Genomic DNA, 27,619 nt, shown 5'->3' with positions numbered 1-27,619 from the left:
TTGAAAAAATTGAGTTTGCCACAGAAATTGAGTGGAAGAAGTTTGGGAAAAACATCAAAGTTACAGTGGTGTGGTTCATGGCGGTTTAAACTGTCACATTGGACATAAAACAGTGAAATATAATTGAAATATTTAAATTTGGAGACATTGTTCTGCAGGTAGTGACAATTTATAGCTTTGCTTGCCAGGAGTGCTTTCCTTAAAGTGTAATACATTTACCAAATACAGATGGCTGCCTTTTTATAACAATTGTTCACATTCACAAAAACACTTACATAATAATGACTTATTTCCTGTAAGCTTAAAGGATGTTAGTGAACCAGATGGATTTTCCTGACAATCGACAATGGATTCATGATCATTAGACGCTTAATTTGATTATTTTTATTGAATTCAGATTCCATATCGGTTGTGGTGGGATTTGAACTCTGGTCCCTGAAACATTGTCTGGGTTACTGGATTAACAGTCCTGTGGTAATAGCACAAGGCCATTGCCTTGCCCAATGTCACTGTTGATGTTTTCTCTAGGGGATAGAACAGATGTAGGAGGCGATGTTTTAAAAGTAGCTCTTTTGTGACATGAAAATAAGTTTTGTGTTGTTGGACCTCTGCTTCAGCATGTTATTAGAGGAAAAGCCAAAAGGTTCTCTGGTGGATGAGAATGTGGAATTTGATTCACGATCCTGCTTTTGCTTCTATTGCACATCTTTGTACAAGGGAAAACTGCTGAAAACTAGTCTTCAATCACAGATCAAAATGGTAGGAAGAGTGACTGATTCCACAACAGCTGTCCCTGTAGAGAGTGAGCTATAATAAAATTAGGTTTGCAAGCATTGTCAGTCACTTAGTAACAGGTGAGGCAGAAGAGCAGTTATTGTCACCTGCCCTTAAGGGATTCAGACTGTTGGCTTGGTTGGGACATTGTGGGGCTGTTCACTTCGCACAATATCAGTACTTGAAGTATGTATCATTCCTTGAGCCCTTTAGTATGGTTACTCTTTTCCCCTGTCAAACCATATCGCTTCAGTGTCATCTACTAATTATAGAATCCCTAAAACATAAAAGCAGGTTGTTTGGACCATTGAAATTGCACTGACTCTCTGAAAGCTTCCCACAGTCCAAAGATGCAGGTTAGGTGGAAACCAGAGCACACCCAAATGCAAGGGAAATGTGCAAACTCCACAATTGCGAGAGAGTGGAATCAAACCTCGGTCCCTGGTGCGATGAGGCAGCATTGTTACTCACTGAGCCACCACTGACCCATTCCACCAATCTATGTCCTCTTCACAAATATTAAACTTTCATATAAAAATCAGGAAAAGCAGTGACTGCTGAGGAAAATTCAGATTACTTTTCCTGTCATTTAGCCAAGTTTGTATTTATGCTGGTTTTGTTTCATGGACTCCAGTTTTATTGGCATATTTACTGTATGGCACTTCAAACCAAGACTTTTCAAAGTCCTTGTCTACTTGGTTACCCCATTAAACCATTTATTATAATCAAAGAAACCTAATTCAACATAATTTGCCTTAAGCAAACGTGCACTGGTTTTCTCATCACAGGTGTGAAGTTTTTTAAAAAATTGACTTGTCTGTAGGTGCTAATATTCTCCAGTATGTGGCACTATTCCTATGTAAGCAAGATTAAAAAGTGGAAAGAGCAGATATACTGGCTATGATAAATCACCAGGATGACAGTTAAGAATAGCCAGCTTGTCTAATACTGGTTAATTGTTTACTTCCTATTGCTGCATGCACTATATTAACTTAGAGGGCAAAGGAAGCCTTTCACCAAGATCCTGTACACCTTTAGTAACTGCATCTGGAGTGTACATACATCCTTCAAGGAGATTGAGGAAAAAAGGTTCACTGTACAGATAACAGGTCTGAAGGCATTGTTTTGTGAAAGTAAAAAAAAGTCAATATTCCCTAGAATTTAGAAAGATCATAACTAAACAAACTGGAAATAGAGGTTTGACAGGGCAAATTGTCATAATAGCTGATCTCAGAGACAAATGAGGACTATAACTCTTCAGTAGGAGCAAATTACTTGAAATACTGGAATCTGTACTTAAAGCATCGAAGGGGAGAGAAATTGAACAGTCTAGATAGCTCTTCAGAGCTACCTGCTGCAATTTCCAGTGTTTTGTTATAAATCTTCAGGCTGTTCTGACAGTGCTGAAAATAAGACCTTAGGTAAGATTCTAAATTCCATTGGAAACAAGGGATTTGTAAATAATGAAGTTGGAGTAGATCAGCTATCAGACATGGAGCAAAATGAGCTTTTGGAGCTTAGGACGGTTCTCTGATTTAGGGATAGATAAATGGCTGTGTGGAGTTGTTTAATATTAAAATTCCTGCTCAACTATCATCAGCTGAAAACAGATCAGGCATGAACTGGAGCAACCAAAGATGCTTCAGCCACTGGAGGACCCTGTATCAAAACTGGAGATGGAATACACAAACTGAAACATTAACTCATTCATTCTTTTTAGTTGCCTGGCCTTTCAAGCACCTGCAATATTTTCAGCAGCTTTCAGTTTTTTGTTAGTTCATTGACCAAAAATGGAAGAAATACATTCAGACCGTGTCCATAGTCACTTGCAGAGTCAGGTAGGGTATCACCACTTTTTAAAAAAAAACGCATGAAAATCAATTGCTGATGGGATAGGGAAGTTGCTGGCTAAACCAGTATTCATTGTCCAAACCCCATTGTGTTAAATTTGAAATTGTTTTGTCAAAACTCTAAAATCTTCCCTGGAACAGTGTAGGGTGCCAAGATTACAGTGGGACTGGAGGGGAGAAAAATTAAAATCATTGGAAGCTGAATCACACTTTGAACACATCGTTCTAATCAACAGAAGGTGAGGAAATAAATCCTAGGCATTTGCAAAATGTAAACAAGATCATATCAGATGTCCTCCCTACAGTTTTTGTGAAATATTCTACTGGTTGGCAATTGAAAAATGTAATGCTTAGGTTTCTGATCTGTATAACTCTTGGGAGAAACACTGCAAGTGAATTAAATTAATGGTATATATAATACCTCAATTCTATACTCAATACTCCTATCGAAATTTCATGGCAATAAGATTTCAGAATTAAGAACATGTAAACTACTACAGTAGTGTTTAATCTTCAATGATGAGATTTGCTTGATGTTAAATTACTCCCATTGAAATGCCACATCACAAATATGAACCTAAAAGACACCTCCAATAACAAAGGACAATGTACTTCATTTACACTATTGGACAAGATCAAAAAAAACTCTTTGACCTTACCATTCATGCCTTTGACCTTCTCTCAGCTGTAATAAAAGTTATAACCTTTCTAGTACCTGAAAGAAAACACTTCCGCCCTGCCAAATAAACTCCCTGCATGAATTTGTTGCAGTAAATACTGATGGCCTGTGTTATGGTAAATACATTACTGTTCAGTGTTTCAATAACATTGTTAATCTTTGAAGAAATAACAAACATTAATAATAGTGGAGTTGAGGTTTATTTGAAAACAATTTGTAATTATAAAAGCCTTTGATCAAAGCTACCAGCTCTTAACATTTCCTATAATTGAATGAACATGGAACAATAGTGCACAACACAGAAATAAAACAGCTGCTTTAAATGTGCTTTATATAAAAACGCACTAGGAAACTGACACTAGAAATTCCAACTTTGGATTTTTAATTCATTCGTTCACAGTTACATTCCTCTGCACAAACATTTTGTACATTATCAACAACAATAAATATACATGTTGAGTTGCAGAAATAAGTTAGGATAACTGCTTTTTGAACTTTTAGTTACAAGTGTCCATTTCAAATCCATTATGTTTAGGACTTTACAGTTCAAAATGGTGCAGTATTTATGGATTCCATTTAGAGACAGGACTAGAAGAATAAAATTGTTTGGAACTACACTTAATACAATAGACTTCTGAAAAATGTTTGGAAGAATGGCACCCAGGAGTTTTTTTTGAAAAAAAAACAACTAATTGTAGGATTTTTAAGGAAGACCTTTGTGCTTACAAGCTTTGCATTAGATTGCACTTCAGTGAATATTCATGGTAAAACCTTCGGCTGCAATAATATTGGTTATCAGTTTACAGTATTTTCTAGATTAAAACTATAATAAAGTAGCAATTGCTTGCATCTGGTTCAAATGTAGTGCCATCACTAGTTATTGTTATTAAGAGCAGATGAATATCACATCCATTATTTCGACACAATGTCACAGATCCCACACTAACTTGCAGGCTTTTGTACTGTTTGGGCCCCCAATTTGTGGTTTCTTTAAAATTTTAAAAAGAGTTATTTGAAAAGTTATACAAATTGCTCAGTTACAGTGGTTAATACCAGTCAGGATCAAATTCTTCCTTAACTGTAAGATTGGAAAGTTTGCCTCCGATTACTACAACAGGATTACTGTAGCATTTAAAAAGACATGTTGCAAATTAGCATTAAAAAAATGGGGAATTGTGTGACAAATTTGATAGCAGGATTTTAACACTGGAACTGATCTTCCTCTTCAAGGAAAGGCATTTCCTGGTGTTGATATAGGTTCAATGTAAAATAAGTTTGAACAGCTTGATTTAAAAAAAAACTAAATAATTGGGTTCAGTAATAAGTGGGAACACCACTAAGCAGAATAAAGGGCTTTACTGTGCTATACTGGAAATAGGTACTAGATCTGAATGTTGAAGAATGTCCTCCCTAACAGCACTGGATATATACCAACACCAGCTGGATTACAGCAACTCAGGAAGGGGGGCCATTAGACCTCCGCAAGGGCAATTGGGGCTGGACAATAATACTGACCTTAATGTCCACATCCTAAGAAAGAGTAAAAAGCCTCTTGCATCATATGGCTCCTCTAAAGTTTCATAATTCTAATGTTTTTGCAATTAAGTTTACAATGAATTTCACATTTACTTCCAGCCACTTAACCACAGTTTGTTGTTTATAGTTGAATAATTTAGAAGTTTTGGAATTGTGCACACATTTACACTTAGCCCAGATTTTCCTTTGGTCTGTTTGAGAGGGGATTAAATGAATGTCAAACGTAATAACGGTGTGCAAAATCAGAAATGTCTGGCCATCTGTTTATTTCTGAATAAAACACAAGGCAAACTACACATTGGTTAATGTGCATATAAAACCACACAATTTGAGACAAACTACCCAAGCTCCATCCAAGAAAACATACACATATTTTAAAAGAAATGGTCCTCACATTGTGGCATTTGAATAAAGCTTTAGAAAAAAGGTTCACTGCCGTTGAGACAGAAGCACTGTATAGCATTTCACCAACAATCCTGGTCTGAAGACAGACTAGTCTCAAAGTGATGGCAGTGGTTCAATGGAGGGTGGGCGGAGAGGTTCAATTCAACGTACTGATTAATTTTGACCTTTTGATAACATTGAAATGAGTCAACATTCATCAAATTGATCCAGAAAGCTAAATTCACAAATAAGTGATAAATGATCTGAAGGATAGTGGAACGACGGCAAGCGGTTAGGGCCAATTTGTTCCTCCGTAGGCAAATTCAGCAATCTATTCACACAAAACGCATTCCGGGAATACCAAATGTAATCCAACGTATGGCAGCTCTCGCCTGAGGGTCGTATCTTCCACGTTGTGAAGGGGGGTTCTGATTGCCCATCTTCACTCAATAGCTTGTATGCACTGCTCAGATTTAGACTAGACTTAGTAAACAGTTTGTAAACATCCTCAGTGGGCTCTGCATTAAAGTCTCCACACACAATAATAGGAATACCAGCTCCATTAGTAATGGTTTCTAGATTCTGAAGCAAATCACAGCCTTGTGAGGAACGGAATCGCTCCCAACCACTGCAGGCTTTCAGGTGAGTCACAGCAACACAGAACACTTTGCTAGTTTCAATGCAGCGGAGAGTTTGGACAATAGCCACTTGATTGGTCTGCAACATCTTTGCTGCTAGTCTAATTGTGGCAGTGTCAATCAATTCAAATCGTTCCCGCAGAAAAAACAGTGCACATCCATCTGGCCCATTGTTATGTTCTACATCCAAGCAAGGAGATGATGGTTTAGGGAAGAATGTTGAATGATAGCCTAACCCACTGAGAACTGGCTGGAAGGTATCAAAGTAATGATCCACTTCTTGCAGACATAAGATATCTGGGTGGTAGGTTAGAATCTCCTCCAAGATAAGGTATTTACGCTCTGACCAGTTCAAAGCTTCCTTTGGACATTTAATAAAATTATCCTTCCATTCTCCAAGAGCTGTGTTAAAGTGAGAGTGAAAAGTTGAAATCAAAAATGTACTATCATGTTGGTAAAATATAAAAGACAAATCACATGAATACAAGAGAAGTTAGTAATACATGCAAGAATTAGGGACAAAGCATAGCTCAAGTATTGTAAAAAAAAGATGTCCTGTTGTAGCCTCAATGTCCTATATAATCAATAAAGGGAACAGCAAAGAGAAGATATTCAACCAACCTGTTTGTAGATGACACCAAAATTGGAGGTGGTGTAGTGGACAGTGAAGGTGGTTACCTCAGTACAACGGGATCTTGATCAGATGGGCAGATAGAGATTAATTTAGATAAATGCGAGATGCTGCACTTTGGAAAAGTAAATCAGGTCAGGACTCGCACACTTAATGGCAAGGTCCTCGGGAGTGTTGCTGAACAAAGAGACCTTGGAGTGCAGGTTCACAGCTCCTTGAAAAGTAGAGTCACAGATAGATAGGATAGTGAAAACAACGTTTGTTATGCTTTGTTGTATTGGTCAGAGCTTTGAGGATAGGAGTTTGGAGATGATGTTGCGGCTGTACAGGACATTGATTAGGCCACTTTTGGAGTACTGCGTGCAATTCTGGTCTCCTTCCTATTGGAAGAATGCTGTGAAACTTGTAAGGGTTCAGAAAAGATTTACAAGGATGTTGCCAGTGTTGGAGGATCTGAGCTAGAGGAAGAGGCTGAACAGGCTGGGGCTGTTTTCCCTGAAGCGTCGGAGACGGAGGGGTGACCTTATAGAGTTTACAAAATTATGAGGGGCATGGATAGGATAAATAGGTAAGGTCTTTTCCCTGGTGTGGGGGGGGGGGGGGGGAGTCCAGAACTCGAGGGCATAGGTTCAGGGTGAGGAGAAAGATTCAAAAGGAACTTCAGGGACAACTTTTTCACACAGAGGGTGGTGCATGTATGGAATGAGCTGCAAGAGGGAGTGTTGGAGGCTGGTACAATCACAGCATTTAAAAAAGACATCTATAAAGCAAGGGTTAAAGAGGGATACGGGCCAAGTGCTGGCAAGTGGGACTAGATTTGGTTAAGATATCTGATTGGCATGGACAAGTTGGACCAAAAGGTCTGTTTCCTTGCTGTACATCTCCATGACTCTACATTGATTAAACAAGGACACTGCTTGTTCTGCAAAGGACTTCATCTATGTTCTGGTTCAAAAACTTAGTATTTGAACAAACTGAACCTTTTATTCCCCATGCTTTTATTAGAGGGTGCACAGATCACTTGCTTAAGACATGAACGTAGTGGAAAGATTATATACCTCATCTTGGGATATATTATCTATGCGAATGAAACAAGTCATACCACTGACTCTAAGAACACCTTTACATTGTGAAAGATTTAGGATAGCACTGTTCTCCTATTGAAATTTAGTCTTTGATGATGGATACAAAATGTAAGTGTTTTCCCACTTATTCTTATGCACTGGGACATTGGAATCAACTGGTCTTGTCTTTTTTGTACTGCTGGGTATAAATATTGGCTGGAATAGTCCTGCTACCACTAGTTCTTAAATGCAAGAGCTTTTACAAAGATAACATTCAAAAGGTAGCAGCAGCCTTTCTTAAAAGAAAAAAGGATTAATGTTTCAAGTCTGGTAAGACTTCTGTTGAAGAGTCGTATCAGACTTGAAACATAAACTTGTTTCTCCACAGATGCTGTTACACCAATCGAGTAGAGTTTCTCCAGCACAGTTTGTTTCAGGCTTCCCCCCAAGAAAAGAGAATTTTATGTTTTGCTGCAAAAGGCCTGATTAAAACTTTTCCAAGACACAAAATAATGCAAACAAATCAGAAATTGTTAACCAAAGCAAAGTCAACAATCACTTTTTTTAAACAAAAAATAGAGTATACTGCAAAACCCCACTATTCGTAGGATGCTAATTAGTGAGGCGGGGGGGGTAGGGAAAGAGAAAAGGAAGGCGTGATGGCTTGCAGTAAACCAATTTCAACTCAGCACTTACTTTCACATGCAGATAACTTGCTAATACCCACTTTCTGGACTTGGGCATGAAGAATAATCACTGGTAAAAGACAGGTTAAGCAATGTTTACAGAATCATCTTTCCAGAAGTGTAGAAGCAGGGACAAGGAGAATGACTGAGTGGATTTCTGCTTTTGATGATTTACCAGGACAGAGTTTGGCTGTTATTGAATCCCAGCACAGGAGGAGGAAAATTAAATATGAAATAAAATCAACTGGGATAAATCACCATGCAGTGCCCCTGCTGGAAAATCCACATGAATGTCAGACAATAACTAGATCAGATGTCAGCCCTTTGAGAATAGGAGTTGAGATATCATGCTGAGGTTGTATATCCCTCTTCTAGAAGACTGTGTGCACTTCTGGTTGTCCTGCTGTAGGAAGGATATTATTAAATTGGAGTGGGTTCAGAAAAGATTTACCAGGACATTGCCTGGAATCAAGTCATAAAGACAGGCTTGAACGTTTTTCACTGGCATGTAGGAGCCTAGATAAGGTGAACAGCATGGATCTTTTCCCAAGGTATGTGTGGGAAGGAATTCAAAACTAGGGGGCTTACTTATAAGGTGAGAGGAAAAAGATTTATATTTTTTTAAATATAGTGATTTAATTTTTGGAATGAACTGCCAGCGGAAGCGGTGGATGCAGGTACAGTTACAACAATTAAAAGACATTTGGATAAAGTTCATGAATAGCAAAGATTTGGAATGATATGGACCAAATCAAGGCAAGTGATACAAGTTTAGTTTAGGAATATGGACTAGCTGGATGTAGGGTCTGTTTTCATGCTGTACAACTGTGGCTGTGATATTCAGCAATAGTAAAATACTTCCTAGTACTATATGGATTTGACAATGAACATTAATCATTTAGGTAAATAATTGGAAGGGTGCCACTGTCTATGGAATGGTATTCCTTGAAGAGGTGTGGTAATTTAAACAATCATTTAAACACCACCATGTTGATGTTAACTTCATCACAAGAGCAACACGTTTCGTACTGAAAGGACAGACCTTGTGCTAGTATGTTCCATTGCAGGACCTTGATTGGACGAGACACACTAGAAAGATTACTTTTCTTTAAAAGCAAAAAATCCCTTTGGAGTCTGGGTGGACGTTTTTCAAGCACCTTCTGACATTCTTTGAGGAGATCACTGGGGTCTGTTGGATCAACTGGTTCAAAGTTGGTCTCTACATCATATTCCTTTGGTTGTGGTATTCCATTATCTGTTATAGTTGGAGCAAGGGCACTGTACAATCTGTTGGTATTAGTTCCCATGGAACACACTAAATAAAAAGGAAAGATGGAGGTTAAATATCTTCAGCATCCAGTTTTAGGTAAGTAATACATGAGAGTAAAATTCAATTAAAACAAAAATGCCATTAAAATAGGACATGTTTGAGCAGAGTTTTAACATCACAATTTTAAAGAGACCACATCTTTTGGCATTTTCAGCCGCCTTTAGCCTGACCCTCAAAAGAAAAAAAGATTAACTATATATAAAGAATAGCTTTACATTGTGCTTCTCTCACATTGCTTGGGGCATCATATCAGAGGGCCAATGACAGGCAATAAAAATTTATCAACAGCTATGTTTAAGCTGTGCTTCTGTACACCTCAGAATACAGCACTGTCAGACTTCCTTCAATGGGTCATGTGATGAACCTACCACATGATATAGTAGTGAACCACACAGACTGACCCAGGATAAATTACTAGAGTTGAATGCAAGAGAGAAATGGTCTGAAATTCTTGGTCTGCTATTACCGAAGAAATTAGGAGCTTCATCATTGACACAGTTTTCAGTTGAAACACTTGCTCCCATCCAATAAAAGAGACAGCTTGAGGAAATTCACCAAGATTGCAGTCAAGATGGGATCAAGACAGTTTTACTCTCCCTGATTTGTTCAGCACTTTAGAACCCGGAGAGCCTGCATCAACCCTCTGAACAGCATTCTACCCAGACCCAGCTCCTACTCTATCCCTATAACCCGGGCACTGTGAAGCAGCAATGCTAACCACTAAGCCAGCATACCACCCTGGAAATGGAAATGGGTGGACATATAACTATATTAAAAATCAAGAATACAATTTCAAAATATGTCCAAGGTAATTGATTACATCCACATACCTCTCACATCCATTCCTTGCTGTTTTCAATACAAGCGAATTGCACAGTCACCCAAGAACAACTTTTGGCCCTGGCAGTCCTAAACACCACATTCGAGCTTATATAGTGCATGCTCACAATCGGATCGGACTCATGGAATGCAAAACGTGTGTGAGAAACATGGATTAAGAAAAGACCCAAAAATAACATGAATTGTGTGCCCTGCATGGAGACCAGGAGATAGAAACTTTGACAAATATAGGCAGACACTTCTCTAGGGCTGTGCTGAAATGAAGACATACCCTGCTAATTTTTCAAATTAGGCTGATCAGCTGGATGAAATGGTTAAGGCACAATGAACAGGTTCAGATTTTAAAGTGAAAACATTCAATCAAAACGTGCATTCTTCTTCATTTTGGGCAATAAATCTTTGCAGTTACTGGTTAAATCCAAACAGGATTAAAGCCTTCATGAACCTATACACCATGTCAGAGTTCAAATATTTGATTTTCACGTAAAAACACTCAAGAGTCAGATAAGTCAAGGCAAAAACTTTATACTACAGCAGTCCACAGCCAAATCCTGACACAGTCCATGGTCAAATCCAGCAAGATCTGAATGATTTCCAAGCTTGGGCTGACAATTAGAAGTAATATTCATAACTATCGAAAGAAAATCTAACAATCACCCATGAGATTCAATGGGAATGCCATTGTTAAATGCCCCACTCTCAATCCAGAGGTTACTACTGTTCAGAAACTGAACTAGACTGGAAGCATAAATAAACCAGCTACAAAAAAAAAACTCACAGGATAGGAATCCTGCAGGGAGCAACTCACCTCCTGACTCCTCAAATTCTGTCCAGCATTTCCAAGGCACGGGTCAAGAACGTCATGGAATAGTCTCCACCTGTCTAGAATAGTGCAGCTCAAACAATGCTCAAGGAACACGACACCATCCAGGTCAAAGCAGCCTGGCACAATATCACAATATCATTCACTCCTTCTACCAACACCCCACACAGCAGTGATGAGTACTCTGTACAATGCACAGTAGAAATTCACTTAAACTGCACTTTCCAAATCCATCTGGAAGGACAAGAACAGTAACAATGGGTAACAACCCCACCTGCAAGTTCTCCATGTCACTCATCATCCTGATTTGAAAATAATTACCGTTCCTTCAGTGTCACTGGATCAAAAAAAAGTGTGTAACTACTTCCAGTACAGTACAATGGGTGTACACCTACATCTAATGAACTGCAGTAGTTCAAGAAAACAGCTCATCTTCATGAAAACTAGGGACAATAAATTCTGGTCCAGTCAGTGACACCATATCCCAAGAAAGAATTTTGCTGCAGCAGTCATTGCACAGTAGAAAAACCAGGGAGATCACAAATGGCTTTTTCTGAATCTTTGAGCTAGCCTTGATATCAGAGCTCTATGGAGATGTGGCATACCAACATTTTTAAAAAATCACACCGCCATTTCTAACCAGCCTGCTTTGTTTTGGTTTTTGGTCTAACCAGAATTCAGTCTTCCTAACCAGATTCAGCAACACTTAGTTTAATTCTGGTACAAATGGCACTCTATCACAAAAATAAAACAATAATCTTCATTTGTCCAAATACTTTTAACAAAGAATAAGAACTCTGCAATGTGGGAGATTTATACTTGAATCTTTTTAAAATGCATTTAAAAAGAAAAGCGTAAACTAGCTTCCTAAATGCTAACTAGCATACACCTAACTCCAGTGCCAGATATTCCAACACATGGCAAATACATGCTACCTGTAATCTAATATAAATGCCTAGAATTGTTTGAGCCCATGTAAAAATATTTTGCAAGTTGCAAAGAACCTTGGGGGAACAAAATACTGACTTGCACAATTGAGTTGGTGAAAGTGTACTGGCACATTAAAACTTCAAGTAGGAAACCTAGGTACTTCAATTTACAGATAGGAAATTCCCACAAAGAGTTAATGTGTTGCATTGATGTTGGTAGATGGGCACAATACTGGACAAACTTCACAACAATCTTCAAAAGTGTCAGGAGACTTATTAAGTATACACAAGACAAATATTATATTAAGATAGTAAGAATAATAAAGAGTAGAAGATGATTTTGCCCTACAAGCATGCCCTGCCAATCACCAAGATCACACCTGATACTGATATATGGGACCCCTCTATTCTGTAACTTCATCCCTAGTTTGATTGCTGAGATGATGCTCCCCCTAGTGACACATCTAACATGTCAAGCCCCTCCGAATTTTGTATGTTTCAATAAGTTCACCCTTCATTATAGTTTAGACCAAAGGCCTAACTTGTTTAGCTACCCTTGGCAAGTCAACTCTTCCATCCCACCAATCAAGCTAGTGAGAACTGTGAACTCTCTCTAATGCCAGTACATCCTTGAAGTACAGGGACCAAAGCTGTACACCAGGTGCAGCCTCTCCAACACCCTGTACTGTTACTTTTCAATTCGAAATCCCAGCAAAAGGTGAAATTCCATTTACCATCTTAAATACTTGCTATACCTGCATGAAAACATTGTGCTTTATGCACATGAGCACCCAGATCCCCCCCGTGTAGCACTTTCATGGAATTTCTCTCTAAATAATAGTCTGCCTTTTGATTATTCCTATGAAAGTCCCAGACCCTTCAATCTCTGACAGTAAACTCCACCTGCCAGGTTTGGGCCCACACACAACCTATAGCCCCTTCTCATTCCTCATTATACACCCTTCCAATTATTTTGTATACAATCAGCAAATTTGCTTACAGCACACTTTGCGCCACCCCCCCCCCCAGCTTCAAAGTCACAAACAGGATTTAATTGCCAAGAAAGTACATTCATAATTCAGTTTGACAGGTAGGGTCTACATTTTTTTTTAAAAAGTGCAGGAAAACCCTCTGGATCTGGCAGTATTTGTACAGAGATAGAATTGACACTTCCAGTACAATAATGAGTATTCTTCCAAGATGAACTCTCTCAACTGTGAACTCTTTACCATGTTCTAGGTTTAATTGTAAAACCTTAAAGTTAGAGTCAAAGCATGGAAACAGACACTTCAATCCAACCAATCCATGCTGAACATAATCCCAAACTAAACTAGTTTGATCTGTTTGTTCCTGGCCCATATCCCTCCAAACCTTTCTTATGCATGCATCAAAATGTCTTTTAAACATTGTAATTGAATCCACCTCCACACTTTCTCAAAGTTCATTCCACACACAAACCACCTGCTGTGTAAGTAAAAAACTGGACATATCTATTTTAGATTTCTCTCACCTTAATGTACCTGCAAGTCTTGAAATCTCCCATCTTAGGGAAAAGACAACTACCATTAACTCTACCTATATCCCTCATTTTATAAACTTCTATCAGGTCGTCTCAATCTCCTACACTCCAGTGAAAAAAAAGTCCCATCTTCCATACCATCCCATCTTCAAATTTTCCATACCAGGCAGCATTATGGTAAAGCTCTTCTGAACCCTCTCAAGCTTGATAATATCCTTCCTATAACTGGGTGACCAGAACTGGACATAGTATTCCAGAAGAGACCTCACCAATGTACCATACAATCTCAACATAACATCCCAATTCGTATACACAAAGAACAAGCAATGAAGACAAGCATGGAGGGTCGGTATGGATTTGGGCTGAAGGGCATGTTTCCACACTGAAGGGAATCTAATCTAAAAAAATGCTGTTTACATGTGACACAAACTTTAAAGAATTCTGTACCTCCAGCTCTAGGTCCCTCTGTTCTACAATACTACCAAAGGCCCTACCATTAATACCAAAATAAAAATACATTCAGACATATTTTGAAAAGCAGCATGGATCTTGCAGCTGGCCCTGGGACTGCAGGCTTAGTGCTTTTTTTTAAAAACAGTTATTATATTTTACTAAAAAGATTTTTCCTCCATTTTGTTTCATTTACATCACAAAAAAATCAAAAACCCAACGAAAGTGATGTTTTTTCCAAATGGGCTTTTTATAAGAACGAGCTTTTCAGGGTCAGCGAACGGCTGAGGTTCTCTTTAATTCTTAATTCAGAAGTTAAAAAGTCTGCTTTAGAAGGTTTTTTTTATACATTGCACAGGTTTTTTTTGAAAAGCTAAACAGATTTTTTTTTGAAAAAAGTTGTGCTTTCATTCCAGATAGTCCTACACATGGTCGGCTCTGGAAAAGATTTTTCTTAGAGAAATTTACTGAAGAGGATTTTTTTTCAGTTAATAAGCTAAGTGGATGATTTAAGTTTTATATGTTTGAGATGTATATTTAATTTTCTCCATTTTAACATTACTTTCTGGAGGCAATGAAAGGTGTAAAAAGGTATTAGTGAAACATCCTTTAAGGCTTAAATGTTGTTAAGACGATAAATGAGGTACAGAGGGAAATGGCTAGTGGATTTAGAAAAGTTATTACACAGCAAGATCAGTCAGGTAGATAGGTGTGACTGTTAGAAAGGTGATGTGCTAGTTCAAAACTCTCCGATGGCTATTCCTCTCAAATAGATATTCAGCCTTTGGAACCTTTGAAGGGGATAGTCTCTCCAAGAAAAATGGAAGGGTCAGTCAAGTTACTGGACACTTGGAACGATTCTTACATTATATTAAATCTTGTCAAATGCTGTCTAATTATTGTTGTCAGGGTCTTTCCTGTCAAGGGCATAAGGCAGGAGATTCTGTGGCAGTGGGCATAAATTTAGGACATTTGTTGCTTTCCTGGTGCTGGGGATAAGGACATATCTAAACATTTCAAGTATATTGTTAAAGGTGAGATTGAGAAGCCAAAAATTGTGCACGTTGGCAGGAATAACATTTTTAGAGAAAAAGATTAAAAGCAGTACAGAATGAATTTAAGAGGATACGTAGAAGATTAAAAGTAGAACCTCAGAAGTAGCAGTTTCTGGTTTACTCTCAATGCCAGAGCGAGGGAAGGAACAAGTAGTTTAAGGAGATAAATCAACGGCTGAAGAACTGGCGTTTTGTTCAGGAATTCAAGTTTTTGGACATTTGGAATTACGTTTGGGATCAAAACGACCTGTTCAAAAAGGATGGGTCTAGTCTAAACTGGAAAGGGACCAATATCTTACAAAGATTTGCTCATTCCATTGAGACTTTATACTGAGAGGGAGTGGAGGAATTCTAAGTAGCAATACAAACAGAACAATTGGTGGGAAAGAAAGACACGAAAGAGAGTTTAAGTATTAGTAACTTAGAGGAACTAAACTGCATTTATTTGAACACAAGAGGTCTCACAGGTGAGGCAGATGAACTCATGGTATGTTTAAGAACATGAGATTGGCAGTCACAGCTATTACATAAATCTGGCTGAGAGATGAACAAGATGGCAGCTCTGGGTTTTATAAGCTATAAAAGAATAGAAAAAGGAGGCAAGGTGGGGGATGGCATTTTTGATTAGGGAGTAAATTATTACTCTAATTAGGATAGATATTTCTGAAAAATCATCCAGTGAAAATATATAGGTAGAAATTACAAATAAGGAAAGATCACTGATAGGATTGTACTATTGCCCCCCCACCCCCCAAATGGTAAGAGTGAAATTGAGAAACAGATACACAGGGCAATCATAGATATATGTAAGGACAATAAAGTTGTAATAATGGGATTTTAATTTTCCAAACTGATTGGGGCTACATAGTGTCAATGGTTTGGATGATGTCAAATGTGTTCAAGAAAATTTTATCAATATTACTAGAGAGGGAGCAAAACTAGACCCTTTGGGCAATAAGGCAGGGCAGGCGAGTGAAGTGAATGTGGAAAAGCACTTTGGATTTAGCGATCATAATTCTATTCATTGCAAAATGATTACTGAAAAGAATAAACCTTCCATAAAAGTTAAAAAATTTCAATTGCAGTAAGGCAAATTTCAATAGTACAAGACAAGAACTTTCAAAAAGTTGATTGGAATAGACTGTCCGCAGGTAAAAGGATACCTGACAAGTGCAATTAACTATGCACAAGCTTGTTAACAAATACCTCCAATCACTTTCACAGAAAGCAGAATGTATAAGTTCAAATACTGAACCAGAATCTTTTCCACAACTACGTACTTTCATGAGCTGAAATTGCAAGGCTAGAGAAGAAAAGTTCCCTATCACACTTGCACCGATTCAAAGCAGATATAGCAAAACCCATGCCTTCTAAATATACTCCAGCTATGCTGATTGGCTTAAGAAAGTTCTGTTTCAAAATACAAAAGGTCAAAGATCTTGACTTGTATTATCAGCATGTTGCCCTCCTGACCTAAAACCATGACTTCAAACTTTTTATTTGGAAGGAATTTATACATAGTCGGGAGGGAAACAAGTCAGCTGATTGCATAATTTGATTTTCCATATTTGTGTGTATCTTCGTAATCATTGTGTAGCCACTCTTCTGTTCCTTGTTAGTACTGCACACATATTTGGCATGCTCCAGAACTCAGGCAACAGCATTGACCTCTTCAGCATCAGGTTTCAGCACTCATCACCCATGACACTCTATATATTTAAACCACTCAGTACTATTTTTGGGAAGCGGGCAAAGAGAATCTTTTACATCTTCAACCAAGAGAATCAATAGGCCACATTCAGTAAAGTAATTTTATCTTAACCAAATTGGCATAGTTAAGTGATGGTCTAAAATTACACAGTTGATATTAAAAAGGCATTAATTTTTGAGATTATACATGCAGAGCTATCACCGATTCTCCCAAGAATACAGCTAACAATGTCCAACAGTCATCACCTATACTAAGAGTATAAACTATAATGAACAGCAGAAACCTCAAAGTCCACATGCAAATGAGTAACAACATATTTCATATTCTTGAGTTCATTGTTACCATTGTTTGAATTAAAGTTGTGAACGCCTATGTAAATATAGTACACCAAAACAAGCTCAATATCTGATCAAATATCTCCTGATTGGACTCTGTCACAGACGTTGTACAAGATCCCTGTGGAAGAAATAGGCATTGGTTCATTTTCTGTTAATGACATAAAAAATGCAATGGCAGGAAATATTTTAATCAGTGTACAATCACAAGTGCATACAATAATAGGTTGAGCAAAACTAATTGTCCAAGTCACTCACTTTTTTAAAAATTAAAAACCATTGGTTTGGGACGCAGTCCCCAAGATAGGTAGTCAAGTACTAAGTAATTTTAAGTTAGCTTATTAAGCAACAGTTCAAATATGATGCATTGGCTAAAACAAACAGGAAGTGTACACACCCAACAGTTGACCGCAAGTGTTGAAGTGGAGAATTGGCACAGAGTTTGTCCATCTTCCACCTAAAGGGAATGGCTTCCTGATGACGAATGCACCCCTTCTGAGCTCTCATTCATACACTATTACTAGGGCCTGAGTCTACCCTATGCCAATCACATGGTTGAAAATAGATAATCACCCTGTCATCTTGGGTGCCTGCCTTACGCACTATCCATCACATTAGCTCAAAGTTACTGCTGAGGGTCATTTATGAGCCACTACTACACACAAGCATGGACAAAAGGGTACAGAAGGCACTACCAACTTAGTGTCAAAATAAAAACTGGAATTTTCTAAGGACTGTTTAAGCGTTTTACCAGAGAGAAATAAGCCAGTTTCTCCATCAAGGTGGCCTTATTCCATGCTCATCAATTCCATAAGAATTCTGTACTTTTTTTAAGAAAAAGGTACTTTTCAGAATTAGACACGTCTCAATGTTATTCTCTTATACCAGGGTTAAGATTACAAGGACTGGTTACACAGGCAAAGCTCGAATTCTCTTGTGGACAAAAAAGGAGGTAATCTATTTAAGGTAGTTTTAAAAGCAGTGAGGATTTGCTGAGATCTAGAGGGGGAAACTACTTGCTCTGGCGGAATGCAGAACAAGGAGCAATAACTACAGGGATGATGCCATAACATACTGACTCCCTCAAGTCTACCCAAAATCTACAAGGCTGGAGTCAGGACTGTGATAAAATACTCCCCACTTGCCTGGATGAGTGCAGCTCCAACACAAGAAACTGGACATCATCCAGGACAAAGCAGCCTGCTTTATTGGCTCAGCACCTACAAACATTCAGTCACTTCACTACTGATTCTCAAGATCAGCAGAGAGTACTATCTACAAGATGCACTGCAGCAATTCAAAGATCTTTGAAAGCATCTTCCAGACCTATGACCAACCTGCAGGCCAACAGCAGACAATACTTGGAAACACCACTGTCTTCAAGTTCTCCTCCATCACATTTCCTGATGAAGGGCTTATGCCCAAAACATTGATTCTTCTTCTGCTCCTCAGATGCTGCCTGACCTGCTGCACTTTTCCAGCACCATACTTTCCATCCCAAGTTCTCCTCCAAGCCACTCACCATCCCGGCTTTGAAAAATACTTTGCTGTACCTTCACTGGTCACCTGAAGCAATAACGTGGAATCCCCTCCCTAAAGTCATTGAGGGTATACCTTTAGCACATGTAATGCAGTGGTTGAAGGCAGCAGCTCAGTACCACTTACAAAGACAACTAGGGATAGGTAACAAGTGCTGGCCCAACAGTGAGTCCCATATCCCTCGAGTGATTTAAAAATCAAACATCGAACAAGGGATAGCGGATATCTGTTCAGACTACCAATTAAAAATTGAGATTGAGACTGTGACTGTTTGGGAAGTGAATCAAAATACAGAGAATCAAAACAAATAAAATTAAGAGGACCTCCAAGGCTATGAAGAATATACCCAGACTGTTCATCGCTTGCCTGAGCTTACAATTGCATTCTAAACAAGTTCAATGCTAGCTTGTTCTTCGCGACAGACACACAATAGTTACTTTCTAATCAATCGATTCAGTGATTATTCTACATCTTTGGAACAGGTAGGATTTTCACTCAGGCATTGGGACATTACTGCTGCATCACAGAAGCCTGGGCATCTCAAACTACCATGTATAATTAAAATAAACAGATATTGGTATAGTTTATTAAATTTCAATAATTTTACAGAACATAGCAGATACTAAGTAGATTGAATAAGATTTGCATCTACCATGATTGAATCAAAACAGAACAGGTTAGAGGAGCTGAATGGTTTACTCTTGTTTTTTAACTATGATGCTATATATAAATCACAAAAGTTAGGTTTAACTTGATTGAGTTTTCCATAGAACTGTTAACACAAAGTGTGTTGGCTTGACATAACTGACAACATTACCACCAAGTCTCCTTGTGAAGTGTCTTTCAATGAAGAAAGTATCCTCACTGGTGGCAGCCAAACATAATGCAGTATACTTATATTTTGTCTCAAGGAAATCTATATAACTGCTGGGTCAAAACCCTCTATGCTTAATATGTGGAACATTTTATTATAGAAGAGGAGTTTATGGATGAAGGAGTGATTTTATAATGACAGATTAACGAGATGAGTGTATACTCATCGGAGAAAGTGAGGACTGCAGATGCTGGAGATCAGAGTCGAGAGTGTGTTGCTGGAAAATCACAGCAGGTCAGGCAGCATCCAAGGAGCAGGAGAATTGACGTTTTGGGCAGGAGCCCTTTCATCAGGAATGAGGCCAGGAGCCTCGGGGGTGGAGAGATAAATGGGAGGGGGTGGAGCTGGGGAGAAGGTAGCTGAAAGTGCAATAGGTTGTGCTTTTCCAGCACCATACACTCTCAACTGTACACTCATTGGAGTATACGGAGATGGAGGGGGTAACAGGGTAGATGCTGAGAGGGATGTTCTCCCTGGTGGAAAAATTTACAACTAGGAAACAAAGTTTTAAAATAAGGAGTATTATATTTATGACAAATGAGGATGACTTTTCCTCAGAAGGCTGTTACTCCTTTGAATTTTCTTCCAGAGTGAGTGATTAGACAGGAAAGTGGAATTAAGTGCACAAATCAGATCAGACATACTTTTACTGAATGGAGTAGCAAACTCAATGGGTCAATTTGCCTAGTTCTATTTCTGTTGTGTTCTGAATGAATTAGTTACATGATCTGCACTGGAGTTGGTGAACTCAACGCCCTCTCCTTGGAATTTAATCTGAAGACTGAGAGACATGGGACCCAAGTGCAGCTTGTAGGAATCATTCAGATTTATGCAGGATGTTACACCCTGATAGCATCTGCATGCACTTCAAACTCGAGCTCCTGATCATTATTTTCTCAATGACAAAAATATTACCAGCATACGATATCCACTACCTGCGAGGCAGTTCGTCATATATACGACCTGATCAACAGCACCCAGATTAACCTTTTAATTATTGTCACTTGCTGGTCAATGCAAAACTGTTTCAGGCAGAAGACAGAAACAGCAGTAGAATCTTGGGATTCAGGAGACTGGGCTTCAATAAGAGCCAATGGGAGGGTGTGAAACATCCTTACCAATTTTCTCAGGGTCTTGCCACAAGCAGAACTTTTATTAAAAAGGGAGAACAGCAATGCACGTGGGAGAGAATTGTTGGAAGGAGGGAATTCCTCTTTGGCTTGAGAGAGGGGGAACATGCAAAGTTCAAGAGAAGTGGGATCCACCTGGAGGTTAAAGTCTGGCCCCACCCCAAATTCAACCTATATTAACTGCTGCATCATTATTACAAAGTTGTTAATAAGAATCTGACAACAGGAACAAAAAAAGTACAGAAGAACAAGTAAAATAATTAGGTAAGGCGGCTACGTATAAATAAAGCTATAGCAATTCAAAGCTTCTGATCACTGCACACTTCTTAGAATGTGAAGAGGTATTAGATGTTTAACTAAACATTCAAAATTGTGCTGAAAATTACATAAATGAGATTTACATATTGCCAATATAAAACATGCATTGTCAAAAAGACTAAAAAGTATAACAGTTACTTTAATACAAGTAGCGAGTGAGTTGTTAGATGAGATTAATATGCAGAGAAAGACTTGTTAATTAAGGTAATCAGTAGATCAAGTAAGTAAATAAAGATTATATTAGTGACACCAAAAGAATTGTCAATCAATGGTTACAACAGAAAGGAGGCCAAGTTACATATTGTTTTTGTGCTGGCTCTCTGCAAAAACAACTCGGGTAGCCTGCCACCCTTGTGGGATTACATGAGACAGTATGTGTATACACTTGACAGTGGGTTAATGAGATATTAACTGAGTGTGTACTTGCCTCTGTAACCAAACCTATGCTGCACCTGCCCTTCAAATCTTTCCGGTAGTCAGTATAGAGTGACCATTCCTCTGGATCTAGCATAATGCTGTAGCTGCTCTGGAGCGTTTGATGTTGTCTTAAATCTTTAACTAATTCTGAGTTGTACCAAACTGTTGGGTAGTTCACTCCTAACCACTTGCTGCATAACAGTTTTCCAATAAGATGATTGTAACATGAAAAACTGACTCTTGGCCCGCACCCAAATGGGAACATTTTCTGTCTGTTCTGTCGAGACACCTTAATTTTAAGCAATTCTTTCAAAACCTCTCCCAAGCTTTTCTTTATGGAGAGCAATCACAGCTTTGCCGACCTGCCCATACAGCTAATGACCCATATTATGGGACCCATTCTCAAATTATTCTCTACTGGTTTATCATGTGTTTGAACAAAATGATAGCAACAGCCAGATCACCTTTTCCATTTCATAACCACCTCGTAACTCAAAACTCTCAGATGGTCATAGTGGTAACCAGTGTTGGCGTTGCTCCTTGCTGGTATGTTAGCAAATTCACAAACACACCTCAAACTGCTCTCTTTTGGATGAAAAATCTATTTGGTGCACACAAAAATGAGGCCAACAAGTGTGAGCAACAATCTCCGTTCCTTTAGAATTATGCCAATTCTTTTAGACCCTTTCTTGATTTTACTTTGAAAAGAAATCACTTCATGTTTTCTGCATTCAATTTAATATGGTACTTGCCCACCCAGGTCCTCTTGAAATTTATCACAGCCTTCTCTCAGTTTATAATGCTTCCAGGTTGCAAGCCAACTGCAAAGTTTGTAATTGCGTCCTGAACAGCAAAGTACAAGTCACTAACATGAATAAAAGTAGTGGTCTTTGTACCGACCTGTGAGCGAACTCCTAATGTACTCTTAGTCAGTCTGAAAAACAATTGCTTACCTCTACTGTCTCCTCTCATACAGGCAATTTCATATCCATGTGCTACCTTTTTCATTTTTTAAAAAACTTTTATTATATCTTTGATTTTATTTTCTTTAATACAGTCAATGTTTATCAGTTTGAACTAGTCTTTAAGAAGATCTGCCTTGGAAACTTGATAAAATGAAGATGCATGGCTTACTTGAGAAAAGACAACTATATAGACACAATGAGCGTGAACTATGAAAAACAAGGAGGTTAGGAGTTCTTTTGGGGGTGGGAGGGAGATGCAACAGCAAAATACTGGTGTTGTGGAAATCTGAATGGAAAAAAAAGAAATACTTAGCAAGTTTGGCATCATCTGATCAGAACTGATGGAGGGCAGACCTGAAATTTTAACTCTTTCTACCTTCACAAATGCTTCTAGATCTTCTGAGCAGTTTTGATATATCATTTAATAGCTTTTAGGCATTTTAAGGCCACCACTAGTTTACTTACTCTCTCCCCAACCTCACTTCATTCAAATCAAAAGACAACTATCATATACTTACTTCTTACATTCAGAATTAAGAATTTGAAGAGAGCTAAAGGTGTTTGTTTAGTATTGAAATGTCTTGTGTGCATTTGACTATTTGTCAATTGAGATTTGACTATTGAGGATATTTGACCATTAAGATTCACTGTGCTGTAAAATTCAGTTACTCTTGAATGGGCAGGCCTCAACCACTGGTTAAGAAATTTCAATACGAGTTTTGGGAAGATTTGTAGCTCAGAACTAGGCTCTGGATGTAGGTTTGCTCGCTGAGCTGGAAGGTTTGTTTTCAAACATTTTGTCACCATACTAGGTACTAAGCTTCATTCAGGGGCTCACTGAAGATGTTACCTAGTATGGTGATGAAGCATTTGAAAACAAATCTTCCAGCTCAACGAGCAAATCTACATCCAGAATTTCAATACTTCAGCAGCCTGTTTCCACATGAGAGGCTGGTATAGAGCAGCATCTGAGCAGGCAACTGACTTCCCCATTCAATCATCTATATACATAGTTACTGGAAGCTGATTCACCATCTATTGAAAGTGTGCTTTGATCATAACACTTTCATTTCTCCAGTCATCTGTACATGGTTAAGTACAGAGCTTTTCAGACAACGATGCTTTGAGCAAGCAGCCTTTATCTTACACATATATCCTTTCATAGATGGAGCTTGATCTTGCATAACTCAACTACCATGTTTACAAGGGATCAATTAACTTTAATGATATGGAGACATTTCCTCTTATTGCTGGAAATCTATAAGAGCAAACGTTACGAATATTGAGGTTTTGTTAAGACAAGTTAAATTAACTGATTTCAGTTAATGTGTAACCATGACACACAAATACAATTTCTTACCAATACAGGGCAGTTCAAAAAGCGACTAAAATATAGATATTTGAGATATGGAGTTCACAGTATAAAGATTTTTATACCCTTTTTGGCATAATGTATTCTTCCTTTACTTAAGGTTATCTTCAGTTTTGACACAGGATGTGATGTGATGTGATATGACTTTGAAGCAGGAAGCAGGTTACAGTGACAGAGGAAGTATGTACCGGTCTTCTCCCAGTTCAGAAGTTGCCTGTTCTCTGCATCAAAACTCTAAACCTGAAGAAAATGTTACCTTTCCCGTAGTATGCAGTTGCTGTAAGCGGTGACTTTTCAGTTGGTAAATTGGAGACACTTCAAATCAAGCACCCGCTCTGTCCTACTTCCCACCAGCACATCTCATCCACATCCTGCACCTCTGCCCTTGAACCCCACTCCTCCAACTGTAATAAGGTCAGAACCCGCATGCCCCAGTCCTCACCTTCCACCCCACCAAACACTGTATACATCACATCATCCTCAGTCATTTCTGCCACCTACAAACGGAACCCTCCACCAGAGATATATTTCCCTCCTCACCCCATCCGCTTTCTGTAAAAACCATTCCCTCCGCGACTACCTGGTCAGGTCCACGTCCCCTAACAACTCATCCTCCCCTCCTGGCACCTTCCCCTGCCACTGCATAAATTGCAAAACCTGTGCCCACACCTCCCCCTCACCTCATTTCAAGGCCCCAAAGGAGCCTTCCATATCCAAAGTTTCACCTGCACTTCCACATGTCGTATCCATTGCTCCCAATGTGGTCTCCTCTACATTGGGGAGACTGGACACCTACTCGCAGAGCACTTTAGAGAACATCTCTGGGACACCCGCACCAATCAACCCTTCCTCCCCGTGGCTGAACATTTCAATTCCCCCTCCCACTCTGCCAAGGACACGCAGGCCCTGGGCCTCCTACATCGCCACTCTCTTACCACCCGACACCTCGAGGAAGAACGCCTCATCTTCCACCTCGGCACCTTTCAACCCCATGGCATTTATGTGGAATTACACCCATTTCCTCATTTCTCCTCCCCTTACCACACTCCATTTTCAACCTGCCAGCTCAGCACCATCCTCATGACCTGTCCATCTTCCTTCCCACCGAGCCCCTCCACCCTCCCTTCCGACTTATCACCTTTCACCCCCACCTCCATCCACCTACTGCACTCTCAACTACCTTCTCCCCAGCCCCAAACCCCTCCTATTTATCTCTCGACCCCTGAGGCTCCCAGTCTCATTCCTGATGAAGGGCTTTTGCCTGAAATGCCGATTTTCTTGCTCCTCGGAGGTTGTCTGACCTGCTGCGCTTTTCCAGCACCACTCTAATCTACATTCCTTACACTACAACAGTGATTATGACTAATAAAAAGTTTTTTATGTAATGTGCTTTAGGATAGCCTCAAATTGTGACAGGCACCATAGAAATGCAGGTCTTACAATAAATGGTAAGGAAACAGACCATGGGACTAAACTAGCCTCTAAAGTGCGGTGCTGGAAAAGCACAGGTCAGGCAACATCCAAGGAGCAGTAGAATCAACGTTTCAGGTGTAAGCCCATCAGGAATGGCTTCCTGATGAAGGGCTTATGCCCGAAATGTTGATTCTCCTGCTGCTCAGATGCTGCCTGACCTGCTGTGTTTTTCCAGCACCACACTCTCAACTCTGATCTCGAACATCTGCAGTCCTCACTTTCTCCTGACTAAACTAGACTGGGGGTTTCACTCAGAGGTTGGTTGTGACACAACCAAAAACCCAGATTGTTTTGCAGGCATTCAAATTGTTTTCAAAGCTCCACCCCTCCGAATTGGGAGAATGATAGGAGACCAACCATTTTCCAAGCTACGTCATCATAGTCATAGAAATGTATAACTTGGACTGAGACCCTTTGGACCAACCCATCCATACCCACCAGATATCCTAACCTAATCTAGACCCATTTACCAGCACTTGGCCCATGTCCCTCTAAACCTTTCCTAATCATAGACCCACCCAGATGCCTTTTAAATGTTGTAATTCAGGTGGAGTGCATTAACAAGGAGGTCCCCAGTGCTAACCTAGTGATGACAACACAATGGCCCACAATCCAAGCAGTGTTCTCTGAACTAGATCCCTGCACACACTTAAGTTCTTAAACATTTGCTATTACTGATGTACATTTCAGCTTCCTGCAAGTGAATGTTGTGGTACTGGAATAGTTTAGAGATCAAGTAACGCACAGAACATCACATCACGCTGCACTTTACTGCTTTTTGGACCGGACTCAGAATTTAAGTTTCAGATTGTAACCATTGTTCCCATTACTCCCTCCAAGATAGCAACTTGGCGATTATTTGCATCATATAGCATCCTCAATAAAATGCAGGCATTTCTCACTGCAGAGCTGAGCAACCAGACGAAAGAAGTTTGCATCCTAATCATCATTTAGTTATTTTGCATGGTTCTTGCATACATCTAACTGATAAAGTCAGCAAAACACGCTATAAAGGAAAGACTTGGCAGCAAACGGTAGGTATTAAAGGAACTGTGGCAACAACAGCATGTTCTTACGAATAACCAGCACATACAGATGGGCTCCCCAGCAGCCCTCCTTCGTGCCTCTACATCATGTCCTTCCACTGGACAGTGATAGTTTATAATGGCTCAGGTTTGATGATGGAAATGTGTTGGAAGAAAATGCTCCTATTAGGACAGTTAAAAAGAGTATCAATCAGCCCAGAACCAGAGACAGACACAGACACACACACGATGTATGACCTGGGAAAGCCCCCGGAACTCTCTGGGGGAGGTCACACATCTGTTTGAAAACGTGGGCTCTAACAGTAGATTGATACAGAACCCCCCAAAAAGCAAACTGCTCGCAGCCACTGCCCAATCTTCCCGTGAAAGAGTGAGCAAGGTTCCCTCTCTCAAACTTAAACCCAGAGTCCGGCTTGATCCTGGATGGAAAGGGGAGAGGTGATGGGGGGAGAGAGGTGATGGGATGGGGGGGGGGAGAAAGAGAGGGGTGATGGGATGGGGGGGGGGGGGGGGAGGGAAGAGAGGTGATGGGATGGGGGGGGGGAGGGAAGAGAGGTGATGGGATGGGGGGGGGGGGGAGGGAAGAGAGGTGATGGGATGGGGGGGGGAGGGAAGAGAGGTGATGGGATGGGATTGGGGGGGGGGGGGGAGGAAGAGGGATGGAAAGGGATTGGGGGGGGGGGGGGAGGGAGAGGGATGGGGCCGGGGGGGGCGCAGGAGTTGGGGGGCGGAGGAGGTGGTGGGGGGGGGGGGGAGAAGAGAAGAAGAAGAGAAGAGTAACTGCTGATGTTGGAACGAACCAGCCCCGGCTCTCCCTCTCACATCGGTGGGGGGTGGGGGGTGGGGGGGTGGGGGGGTGGGTCTCTCTCTCTCTCCCCCCCCCCCCCAGTACTCACCCGTGGCCGCGCCGCCCGTCGCTCCCGGGGCCGGTCCTCCCGCTGCTGGCGGCAGCGGCGTCGCCGAGTCGGTTTTGCGGAGCGGGGCCCGGCGCCTGAACGCGGGCGAAGAGCCGGACATGAGCTGCAGCAGATCTCGCTGGCGTAACGTCGCGCACAGCCGAGCCGGTGCCTGAAACATTACCGCCCGCATCGGCTACTCGGCTCAGCCCTGCCCGGGGCCTGACTGAAGAGAGACGAGCCCCTCCCCCCCAAACCACCACCTCTCCCAACCGACACCCCCATGGTGACGCGCAGGCGCAGGCTCCGCCCGCCGGACACAAGTCAGTCCCGGGAGGAGGGGGAGAGGCGCACA

General features: G+C 40.2%; 1 protein-coding gene across 1 annotated transcript; it reads right to left on the bottom strand.

Moving 5' to 3' along the window:
* Window positions 1-3,662: 3,662 nt before the first annotated feature.
* On the bottom strand, window positions 3,663-27,514 carry LOC140485676 (nocturnin-like). The gene is made up of 3 exons (XM_072584081.1): window positions 27,265-27,514; window positions 9,285-9,557; window positions 3,663-6,263 (listed from the first exon to the last, which is right to left on the bottom strand). The coding sequence occupies exons 1-3, from the start codon at window positions 27,455-27,457 to the stop codon at window positions 5,431-5,433; spliced, it is 1,299 nt and encodes a 432-aa protein (XP_072440182.1). The 5' UTR covers window positions 27,458-27,514; the 3' UTR covers window positions 3,663-5,430.
* Between the last annotated feature and the right edge of the window lie 105 nt (window positions 27,515-27,619).

This window comes from Chiloscyllium punctatum, chromosome 14, assembly GCF_047496795.1.
Source record: "Chiloscyllium punctatum isolate Juve2018m chromosome 14, sChiPun1.3, whole genome shotgun sequence".
In the NCBI taxonomy this organism is placed as follows: domain Eukaryota; kingdom Metazoa; phylum Chordata; class Chondrichthyes; order Orectolobiformes; family Hemiscylliidae; genus Chiloscyllium; species Chiloscyllium punctatum.
Note: the sequence above shows the minus strand (reverse complement) of the source record. Positions and strands in the feature narration are given on the sequence as shown.

Coding starts and splice junctions, on each gene's coding strand:
- LOC140485676 (XM_072584081.1), bottom strand. CDS start 27,457: ATGCGGGCGGTAATGTTTCAGGCACCGGCTCGGCTGTGCGCGACGTTA. Junction 9,558..27,264: donor GACGGGCGGCGCGGCCACGG/GTGAGTACTGGG, acceptor CTTTTTATTTAG/TGTGTTCCATGGGAACTAAT. Junction 6,264..9,284: donor ATGGAACATACTAGCACAAG/GTCTGTCCTTTC, acceptor ACTTTAACACAG/CTCTTGGAGAATGGAAGGAT.